Source organism: Carcharodon carcharias, chromosome 2 (genome assembly GCF_017639515.1).
Source record: "Carcharodon carcharias isolate sCarCar2 chromosome 2, sCarCar2.pri, whole genome shotgun sequence".
In the NCBI taxonomy this organism is placed as follows: Eukaryota; Metazoa; Chordata; class Chondrichthyes; order Lamniformes; family Lamnidae; genus Carcharodon; species Carcharodon carcharias.
In genome coordinates, this window is record NC_054468.1 from 228,492,658 (window position 1) to 228,504,651 (window position 11,994).

The 11,994-nt window shown below is 44.8% G+C and overlaps 1 protein-coding gene across 1 annotated transcript in view; it reads right to left on the bottom strand.

Moving 5' to 3' along the window:
- The window catches only part of nmbr (neuromedin B receptor), a 51,936-nt gene extending 40,212 nt beyond the window's left edge, over positions 1-11,724 (bottom strand). The window contains exon 1 of the mRNA XM_041207678.1: positions 11,321-11,724. Coding sequence (XP_041063612.1) covers positions 11,321-11,724 — 404 coding nt within the window. The remainder of the gene's footprint in view (positions 1-11,320) is intronic.
- Between the last annotated feature and the right edge of the window lie 270 nt (positions 11,725-11,994).

Here is an 11,994-nt window from a genome sequence, read left to right on the forward strand (position 1 = left end):
TTCAACTTTAAAGTATCAAAACCATCCAAGAAACTACATGCCTGTGTGGTGGAGACCAGAGATCACAAACCAGAGACTGAGATAACTGTAAACTGTAAAAGTGCATGAGCTTTATCTATGTATAACCTTTATGTGTATGAGTGTATCTGATGTTGTATTCCATTTGGGGCAAGTGACTGAGAATAAGTAACCTTTTATTTTTAAACTTACAAACACTTGCTGCTAAATTATTTAGTTGGGATACCCACTTAAGCAGGGCAAGAAAAGATACATACATGCTATGACACATTACTGACTTGAACAAGTTGAACCAAATGCCCTGTTGCTTATCTAAAATAAAGATAACAATGAAGAGATGGATGATGATTTATTGATATCCAGACAATGTTACAGTATATTTCAAATGAGAGCATTTAAAAAAGAATTGGGTGCTGGGCATCTGAAACGCAGGAAGAAAATGCTGGAGTTACACAGCCAGCTAGTGAGTATCGGACACAAAAAGATAGATTGATACTTCTGGTATAAACCCTTCATCAGGATTGGTTCTGCACCCAGCCCAGCACTAACAGACCTACTGCGCATTCCCAGCACTCTCTGGGTTTAGTACAAGCAGTTTATATTTTGCACAAGATATTAATTAAAATGAGAAATAAATAGATCAGAGGGTCCAATGACCTTCTCCTTTCTAATAACCCATGGATCCACAAAGGATAAAACCTGTTGTAGTCACAGCACCAGAGGGAGAAATTGGGTAAAATATAATTGTAATTTAATTCACTCGTCCAGTGTTTGCGTTGGGACCTTCGTAGAATGGGGTGGGGCAGGAGTGTGGTGTTGGGGGAATGGGAGAGAGAGGTGCAGTTCATATTCTGAGGTGATCCTTTGTGGGAAAGGTTGCATCCATATTCCCTAGGGGAGAATAGGTGTATTCTCAGATTTCCTAGTGATCCAAGAGGGAGATGAAAGTGTGTGTTTGTCCTTTGTGAGTGTGAGAGTGTGTGTGTGTGTGTGGTGTGTGTGTGTGTGTGTGTGTGTGTGTGTGTGTGAGAGTGTATGTGCTCACACGTGTGTGCATGTGTATGTCTGTGAGCGTGGGTGTATGAGTACGTGTGCATGTGTCCATGTTCCCAAGTTGCCTCTGATCTTTGCTAGAGTGCAGGAGGTTACGTTTGTATTCCTGGATGTATTGTGTCCTTGTCTTTGGCAGCTCTTGGTATATATTATTGTGCCTCTGGCAATGTAGTGTTACTCAGAGGATGGTTTTATGCCCCCGGTGATAACATTGCTACAGGTCCCAACTAGTGTAACACGAGCCTGAATGTGACAACATATCGGTGCCACTTGTAAATGACCTGTAGTATTGCTAGATATTCATTTAAAATTACCAAGGCTATGGGGGACAAAACAGGAAAGGGACTAATTGGATTTTTAAATTTTTTTCATGGTATGAGGGTACCGCTGGCAAGGTTAGCATTTATTTGCCACCTCTAATCACCCTTGAGAAGATGGTGGTGAGCTGCCTTCTTGAGCCACTGCAGTCACAATGCTGTTAGGAAGGGAGTTCCAGGATTTTGACCCAGCGACAGTGAAGGAACAGCAATATATTTCCAATTCAGGATAGACTTGGAGGGGAATTTGCAGATGTTGTTGTGCCCATGCAACTGCTACCCTTGTCCTTCCAGGCGGTAGGAGTTGAGAGTTTGGAAGGTGCTGTCAAAGGAGCCTTGGTGAGTTCCTGCAGTGCATCATGTAGACGTTACACACTGTTGCTACTGTGCATCGGTTGAAGGGAGTGAATGTTGAAGGTGGTGGGTGGGTTGCCAATCAAGCGAGCTGCTTTGTCCTGAACAGTGTCAAGCTTTGAGTATTGTTGGGTCGGCACTCACTAGGCAAATGGATTGTATTCCAGAGTGTTCCTGACTTGTGCCTTGCAGATGGTGGTCAGGCTTTGGGAAGTCAGGAAATGAGTTCCTTGCCTCAGAATTCCCAGCCTTTGACTTGTTCTTGTAGCCACAGTATTTATTTGGTTGGTCCAGTTCAGTTTCTGGTCAATGGTAACCCCCAGGATGTTGATAGTAGGGGATTCAGTGATGGTAAAGCCAATGAACTTCAAGGGATGATGGTTAGACTCTCCCTTGTTGGAGATGGTCATTGACTGACACTTGTGTGGTACAAATGTTACTTGTCACTTATCAGCCCAAGCCTGAATGTTTTCCATAGTAGCACAGACTGCTTCAGTATCTGAGGAGTCACAAATGATGCTGAACATTGCAATGATCCCCACTTCTGACCTTATGATGGAGGAAAGGACATTGATGAAGCAGCTGAAGATGGTTGGGCTGAGGACACTACCCTGAGGAACTCCTGCAGTGAAGTCCAGGGCCTGAGGTGATTGACCTCCAACAACCACAACCATCTTCCTTTTTGCTAGATATAACACCAATCAATAAACCTTTCAAAGAGCTGGCATAGGTATGATGGGCCAAATGGCCTCTTCTATTGTTTGACATTTCTAGGATTCTATGGAATGTGTAGTGAACATTAATGAGACCGAAAATTATGTTAAGTCATCAGGCCCGGATGATTATATCCCAGAATACTGAAGGAGGTTGTGAGGAGATAGCGAAGGCACTAACAATGGGGATTGTGCCAAAGGAGAGGCTAGCAAATGCCAGACTAATGGTCAAAGTAAAGGTTAATAGGATGAGGATGGGAAATGCAGAGTTATTAAATTTCCCTCTGAGGTCCTCGCTGCCGTTTAGGGGAAGCAGTGGCGTAGTGGTATCGTCACTAAGTTGGTAATCCAGAGACCCCAAAGGTAATGCTCTGGGGACCAGGGCTCAAATCCCACAATGGCAGCTGGTCAAATTTGAATTCAACTGAAACTTGGAATTAGAAGTCTAATGACTGCCATGAAACCATTGTTGATTGACATAAAAACCCATCTGGTTCACTAATGCCCTTTGGGTGAGGGAGCAGAGTGGATGGCATTCCCCACCCCTGAAACTACATCAGTGTGAACCCCAGCCAACTCCTCACTGAGCAGCCCTGCAGCAGTAAAGCACCGTGGAGCTCAATAACGAGGCTGCACTGGGTCTTCCGTCCCTCACTGCGGTAGAAGTCCCGCCCTCAGGAGCTGCTGGCCAATCAGTGGCAGCGGCCAGGTCTGCAGCTGAAGAGTGGAGCCCAAGGTCTAGGTGCCCCGGGGCCTTGGAACAGGAGAGTTTGGGATCATTAGGGGGAGGGTTTAAGAGATGGAGTGGGTAGGAACAAAGGGGGTTTCAGACTAAGTGGGGGGTGCCCTTAGATTGACAAAAGGCAGCTCCCCAAGAGCAAATCCCACCGACCCCCCCACCCCTTCCTTCCTGCCCTTGAAGTTAAAAATTGGGCTTGCTGCTACTGCCCACACCAAACATTTTATGACGTGGGCAGCATATTATTAGGATCAATAGGTTTGATAACAAGCCTAATATAACCAACCTTTAATTGGTTATATTAACATGGCGGGCAGGCTGCTGATTTTGGTGCCTGCCCCCCCAGTATGTTGGGGTGAGCTGCAGGGTGGCCGGGAAGGTAGTGGAATGGACCACCACCCAAATTTACATGCCCGTCCACCCACGCGACCACACACACACACAAAAATACACTGCTTGGTGATTTGCTCCTGCAAAGCAGCAAAATATAAACAACATGAAAGAATGACAGATTCTAACATCTTGCAGAATAACATCAGTTTATCAGTGCCTAGGAGACCAGCAGGTACTCACAGCTGCAGTCCGCATTCCAAACTCCACAGGGAATCAATGCTTCATCAGTTATCCAGGGAGATCTGTGAACCTGGCAGTTAATAACTTTTTTTTGTAGCCGAGTTACTTGTTGCAAAAAATAACATTTTGGGGGAGGGCTTGGTGGGGGGAGGAGGTGGGTGTGGGGTGGCAAAAAACAAGCACCAGTATATTTATTGTCACAGGCAGGTCACTCCAAAGCCCTTGTTTGATTAAAAGTAAAAATTCACTGATTTGAAAGCAAGAGCAAACATGCTCGGGGGAAATTAACCTGATATTAAAATCTCTCTCTCTCTCTCTCCCTCTCTCTCTCTCTCTGGCAGGAGAAAATTCCAGTTACTAGAGTGCTCACCTGAATTGGCATGCCAAGCATCCACACCTTATCGAGCTGGGCCGGTCATGAAGCTAGAATGCCTGACCCTCGCTTACTAAAATGAATATTCTATGGAGAGCGCAAGTCTGGGATGGGGTCTCATGGCACTCAAAGGAAATGGTACAATGGTGCTCTCAAGGCTTCACTTAGGGTTTTTGATATTGACTTTGAGTCCTGGGAGATATTCATCCAGGATCGCTGCACATGGCACAACCAAATAAAAAAAATGGTGCAGCCTCCTTCAAAAGCATGCACATATTGAAACAGGGAGAAAACAAAAAGGAGGAAATTCCGAGCCAGCAACTCATCCAAAAACTCAATCGACTGCGGTATCCTGTCCTACATCCAGCAAAACCTTCCGGACACAGATCAGCCTTGGCAGTCACCTATGTACCCAACGGAGCCTCACCAACCACCTCAGATGATGAACAGGGCCATCGTCACCTCGAAGGGTGAACAAGGCAATATATCTGGACTCAGTGACACATGTAAACACGATTAAGGAAATGTAGAACAAAACATGATCTGAACCAACCCGGTTTCACAATCTGACTCCTGAAACACAAAGGCCTGAAATTTTTTGGGTGGGTGGGGTCTCCATCCCAAGTGTCGGCAGGAACACATCCCTGCCGAAACTATCTGCCCCCCCCCCCCCCACCCCCACCCACTTCCTGCTCCAACCAGCGTCAATTTGCTGCAGACGAGACTTGCGCCCTTCACTCGGGAGGAAGTCCCGCCTTAGCGAGCTGCCTGCCAACCTGATTGGCCAGCAGGTCCCCCACCACCACCCCCCACCAGCACCACCCCACCCCCCCCCCCCAGTCCCTGCAGTGACGGCGCTGCAGTGGGCAGAAGGAGAAATGCTAGGAGGATGCCAGAGCCTACAGGGTCTGGGCACCATAGGCCCAGGTGAGTTCAAGAGGTCCCAGGGCTTGGAGGATAGGGAGAAGCTGGTGGGGAGGGGCATTTGGGGTCTCAGGGGGGTGGGGAGGGAGGGAGATCTGAAGGCCACTGAACCTTAAGAGGAGGTGGGTGGGTGGGGGGGGGGGTTGGTTGCCAGACTTCAGGAGGGGGCTACTGATGGAGGCACCCCCTGCTCCTCTTCCCACCCAGAATGTAAACTTTGTTGTACTTCAGGCTTCTCCCACGAAGGTTCAATCTTCCCACCAGCCTAAAAATGGAGGCTGGGCGGGAAATGGCCCTTAAGTGGCCATTATAGCCTCAACTGGGGCAAAGGCAGGCTTCCCATCTGAGGCCTTGCCCGCCCCAGGATAAAACCCTTGCATGGTAGGAGCGGGCAAGAACCCAGAGGGAATCCCATCCCTTCAATTTCATGCCCCTCCTGCCTACAAGCCCACTGGTGGGGGAGCATTAAACTCTGGCCAAATATTTATTTGTTTAGCAAACCCAATGCAAAGGTGTTTACAGCATTTTACGTCAGTAAGTGGGGATTGCACCAACGTGGCAGTGGGAGAGTGGGAGAGGATTCTCCCGATTTCACAGAATCGTTACAGTGCGGAAGGAGCTCATTCAGCCCATCATGTCTGCATCTGCTCTCCCAATGAGCATGCATTTCAACTGGTGCCATTCTCCTGCCTTCTCCCCTTAACCCTGCACATACTTCCTTTTCAGATAACAGTCTAATACCCTTTGGAATGCCCTGATTGAAGCTGCCAGATTCTCAGGTACTGTATTCCAAACCCTAACCACGCACTGCATGAAAAAGCTTTTCCTCATATCAATTTTGCTCCTTTTGCCAATTACTTTAAATCTGTTCCCTCTCGTTCTCGATCTTTTCATGAGCAGGAACAGTTTCTCCCAACTACTCTGTGCAGACCCCTCATGATTTTGAACACGTCTATCAAATCTCCTCTCAAGTCTTCTCTTCTCCAGAACAGTCCCAGCTTCCCCAATCTATCTTCATAACTAAAGCTCCTTAACCCTGGAATCATTCTCATGGGCCTTTTCTGCACTCTCTCCAATGCCTTCACATCTTTCCTAAAGTGTAGCATCCAGAACTGGATGCAATACTCCTGTTGAGGCCAAACTAGTCTCATTCAAGTTCAACATAACCTCCTTGCTCTTGTACTCTAAGCTCCTATTAATAAAGCTTAGGATACTGTATGCTTTATTAACATGTCCTGCCACCTTCAATGACTTTGCACATATACACCAAAGTGGCTCTGCTCCTGCACCCACTTCAGACTTGTTTCCTTTATATTATCTGTCCATGTTCTTCCTACCAAAATGAATCACTTGACATTTCTCTGTATTAAACTTCATCAGCCATTTGTCCGCCCATTCCACCAAGATGTCTATGCCCTTTAGAAGTTCTACCTCACTATCTACCTCACAGTTCACAATGCTTCCAAGTTTCATATCACCCACAAATTTTGAAATTGTGCCCTGTACATCAAGGTCTAGATCATTAAGGTATATCAGGAAGAGCAAGAGTCTCAACACTGAACCCTGGGGAACTCTTATTACAAACCTTCCTCCAGTCCGAAAAGCATCCATTAACCACTACTCTTTGTTTCCTGTCAGTCAGCAAATTCCGTTTCCATGTTGCTACTTTCCATTTTATTCCGTGCGCTATAACCTTCCTCGCAAGTCTTTTGTATAACATTGTATCAATGGCCTTTTGGAAGTCTCTGTACGCTGCATCTGCAGCCTTCCCCTCATCAACTTTCTAAGTCATCTCTTCAAAAAAAAGACTCCAGCAAGTTAGCTAAACATGATTTTCCCTTAACAAATCCATGCTCACTTTCCTTAATTAACCTGCATTTGTCCATGTGACTATTGATTTTGTCCCAAATTATTATTCCTAGAAGTTTCCCCACTACTGAAGTGAAACCGAATGGCCTGTAGCTGCAGGGCTTATCTTTATACCATTTTTGAACAAGGGTGTAACATTTACAATTCTGCAGTCCTCTGGAACCACCTGAGTCTAAGGAAGACTGTAAATTATGGTCAGTGCCTCTGCAATTTCCACTCTTGCTTCTCCTAGTATCCTTGGATGCATCTCATCCTGTCCTGGTGCTTTGTCAAATTTATGTACAGACCGGAAATCCAAAATCTCCCCTTTATAAATTTTAAATCCCTCCAGTGTACTAATTACCTCCTCTTTCACTGTGACCTCGGTGCAGACTCGATGGGCCGAAGGGACTCTTCTGCACTGTGATTCTGTGACCTGGGTAGCAGCTTCTTTTTTTGATAAAGGCAGATGCAAAGTATTCATTCGATGCCTCAACTATTTCTCCCATCTCCATGTGTCAGCTTTACCCCTCCTTTTACCACCCTTTTACTATTCAGATCCCTGCCACAACATTGGTGGGCAGCTGCTGGTAAGCCTGTGAAGGCGGAGGTGGTTTTATGACCCTTAGAAGAAGTGGTGGAGAGATAGAGCTGAACATCACCAGTATGCGTGTGCATGGGGAAAACTAACCCTGTGTCTACACGTCATCACTGAAGATCATCATCTGGTTGAAGCTGAGGAAGCAACCAAAATAAAACCAGCCATGCATTCAACCAACTAACAGTTAATTCACAATGCTTTACCACACTGGGGGTCACTGCAAAACATGTGACACTAGGGCTCAAAAACAAACAATAGACCACATTTAGATCCCAGTCACAACATAACCCAACAGCTGACTGGTAACAAACTAATCCCATGAATCCAACTATCAGTAAGAAATTGTAAACATGAATTATCACCGTTAGTACAACAACAACAACTTGCATTAAATACATTTAATGTAATAAAACATCCCAAGGTGCTTCAGAAGAGAGTTTGGAAGCAATATTTGACGCCAAGCCACATAGTAAGATATTAGGACAGATGACTGAAAGATTGGTCAGAGAGGTATGTTTTAGAGTTAGGAATGTCTTAATGGTGTAGCACAAGGTAAGGGAGGTGGAGGGGTTTGGGCAGGGTGGACTCCAGAGCTTAGGGCCTTGGCTGCCAAGGCGCAGCCTCAAATGGTAGTAGAGGGGTTAAAATTGTGGGTGTTCAAGATGTCAGAATTGGAGGAGCGTTGATATTGCAGAAGGTTGTGGGGTTGGGGGGTGGGGCGGGGGGGGGGGGGGGGGAAATAGGGAATGGCCAGGCATGGACTAATTTAAAAACAAGGATGAGAATTTTAACATTGAGGCATTGATTAACCAGGAGTCAGTGTAGGTCAGTGAGTACAAGGGTGATGTGTGAATGATGATTGGTACACATTAGCTTGTAGGCAGCAGAGTTTTGGATAATCTCACTCTTACAGAAGGTAGATCATGGAAGGTGGGCCAGGAATGTGTTAGCATAGTCAAGTAATAAAGTGTGTACTAAAGATAAATCTGTTAGAAAGGGGATCAAAAAAAATACTTACAGCAAAAGAGACAAGTGCAAAAAGAAATGACAGAGTGAGTATGTTATCATTTGTGCTATTAAAGTTAAAGTCAAAGCAAACATTGAAAAAAATCAAGCTGTGAGCAAATAAATTATCATATGCATCTATCACGGATTCATTCATACCTCATATCAATAATCTAATGGAAGCGTATGTGGCTGGAAATTGGTGCCAACAATACTACATAACAGCTGTCAATTTGATTTTTCTTTCCACTGATAAAACAAGTTAAGGTTGCTGTTGAAATTATATAAAATCATAGAACTAACAGCACAAAAACAGGCCATTCAGCTCAACTGGTCTATATTGGTGCTTATGCTCCACATGAGTCTCCTCCTGTCCCTTCTCCATCTAACCCTATAGCAAATCAATCTTTCCCTTCTCCCTCATGTGTTTATCTAGCTTTCCCTTAAATGCATTGAAGGGATATCACATCAAATGCATTAAGGAGTTGTTCACTGTTATTGACAGCAAGGATATCTAGCCCAAAAAGCTAGTTCCTATCCTGGAAATAGAGTGTTGTTACAGTCTGTGAAGACAGTTACCTTTGGAGCTGACTGTTAACAATGGTTCAAAGAACAATGATACCAGTGCCCCCTCTGGCTCAATTGGATAAAAGCACTTTTTCAATGAATTCACTTGAAGTGGGCATTTCAAATAAGGTGGCATTTACTGCCGCATCCCTAATTGTCCTTCAGAAGTTGATGGTGATATGTCTTCTTCAATATAATTGAATAAATTCCAGGCAATTTCAGAAGTCAGTTTCTAGTCAACCACATTGCTGTGGGTCTGGAGTCACTTATAGGCCAGACTGGGTACAATGGCAAATTTCCTTCCTGTGTGGCTGGGTTCGAGTTGTGCTTGGCTGTGATGCATCTCCTCAGATTCAAATAGCCTAAGGTTTTGGGAGATGATGTTCGTACAGGAAATTATGCAAGAGGAGCTGACAGATGAGTTAACAACTCAAGGATTGCAGGGAGAAGGGGAATGTGAAATTTATCTTAACATATACTGAACGTTACAAAGAGCTGCTAAAAGGATGATAACAACGTACTGCCACAAATACACTTGATGCCTCAGTTATCCTGCCTCCTAAATATTTGTTGCACATTTTTATTTCACATATACACATGTACATGTATATCATGCTATGATTGCAACATTTTAAAAAATATCATTTACAGGATGTGGGCATTGCTGGCTAAGGCCAGCATTTATTGCCCACCCCCAATTGCCCTTAAGGTGGTGGTGAGCTGCTTTCTTCAACCACTGCAGTCCATGTGGTGTAACTCTTTTAGAGTTAAAACAATTAAATTAACAAAATAAGGGATAAATCAAGCACAGACCCTAATTCAGGTCAGCTGTAAAACTAAGGACAAAGTTTAAAGGAAACTTACAAACTTTAAACCAAAATGTGATTAAAAGGGGGTCAATAAAACACCCCAGTCCCTGCGGTGCCCACCGAGCACGGAAGGCCTCGAAAGTGCCTGCAGACACCGCGTGCTCCCTCTCCAGGGACACCCAGCCACGAACGTAGCTGTGGAAGAGGGACGGTGTACCCACAGTGTTGTTAGGGAGGGAGTTCCAAAATAGCCAACATATGAACAAGGAGCAAGAGCGGGTCATTCAACCCCGCGAGTCTGCTCCACCATTCAATAAGATCATGGCTGATCTGACAGTGACCTCAAAATCTGCATCCTGTCCACACCCAATAACCCTCACCTACCAAGAATCTAGCCATCTCTGCCTTAAAAATATTCAAAGACTCTGGTTCCTCAGCCTTTTCAGGAAGAGAGAGTTCCAAACACTCACAATCCTCAGTGAAAAAATTCACCTGGTCTCCGTTTTAAATGGGCAACGCCTTATGTTTAAACAGTGACCCTAGTTCTAGGGGTTAGAGCTACATTTAGTTTTTAAAACTGAAGCTAGGTGACCAAAAGTATATTTGAAGGAGTAGGTTTGGTGAAGAGGCTTTGGGACAGATCAGCAAGTTGGCAATACAAACAGGAAATACTCAGCAGTTCAGGCATCTGTGGAGAGAAACAGGGTTAACCCTTCAGGTCCTATAGACCCTACGTAGATCATCATGCAGTTGGTACATTATGACATTTTTCTGAGGTCATTTATAGAGATTACACCAAATAAGTGAAGTGTCTGTCTGACCCAGGTGCAAGTTTTAAATTGTAATTACTGACATGGAGCATTGGAGATTCTAGACATATTTTTGAAAGCAACAAATGCATGTTCTACTGAAAAGGTCAATTACTGAAAATCAGCTACTGCATGGCACAGAATGTTAAAATACTGCCTTTTCTTGTCTGCCAGATTTGTTCTAATTGTGTGATAACTGAGTCCACTGTTGCTCAAGGGGAACATGATAACAGGGATAGAGGAGCAGTGCTCTTTCAGCACCAAGGCTCCCACTGTGATGAATCTGAAGATTGTTGTAGTTGTTGGAGCACCATCTATCAGAACAGTGTCCTTTCACCCCTAGTAAAGGTATTGAAATTCTCAAACCCATGAAAAAGGCAAGTCATTTGTCTGCCTTTGTGTATCTTTTGTGTGCCCCTTTCTTTCAATTTTAAATACTCAATGCTACTATTGCTCCATGATGATAATAGATCACTACATTCAATTATTTTCATTACTTTAATTATAATTGGAAATTTTTATTGGAATGAATGGATGCACAATCAGATGGAAAGAAATTGATAGATCAACAGACAGGTAGATAGATGTAAGCGGGACTGTCTGGAGGCCCCTCTTACCTGTCTGCACTGAGGGCTGTTAGTGTGAACACTGACACTCCCACTGAAGTGAGTTGGATCAGGGGGATGAGTTTACAAGCCACTGTACCAAAGATCCATTCCTCGAAGAAATACCTGGCAGCGTCCACGGGGACACAGGTCACCAGAAGCAGCAGGTCGCCGGCGGCTAAGCTGGAAATGAAAATGTTGGGTACACTTCTCATAGCGCTGTTGGCCACAAAGACCTTGATCAAAGTGATGTTCCCCAGCAAGCCCACCGTGATGATCAGGAAATAAATGGGCGGAACGATACATCTGATCACCAAGAACACGGTGTCAAGGTGGACGATCCCCTCGGTAAAGTTATTCAAAGTTGCTGGATCTGGGAAGAGGAAGGTGCCGTTGGAGAACAGCCCACTCTCCATCCTAGTGAAGCGTCCCTCAACTTCCCAAGGGGAATCAAAACTGGAAAAAAAAAGTAACGTTCTGCTCTCGCCCCAAACTCCCGTGAAGTCCGCCCTGTCACAGTCAGTCAACGCATTGGGTACTCGCAGAATTCGCCAAGCCTGGCCAACTTGCAACAAGTTACCTGAAAGAATGAATGAAAAGGAGGAGGGGGGAACACAAGACACAAATCGGTTGATATTTCGGCCAAATACTCGCAAGCATGCTCTTTAATAACCGCCGGTAATAAT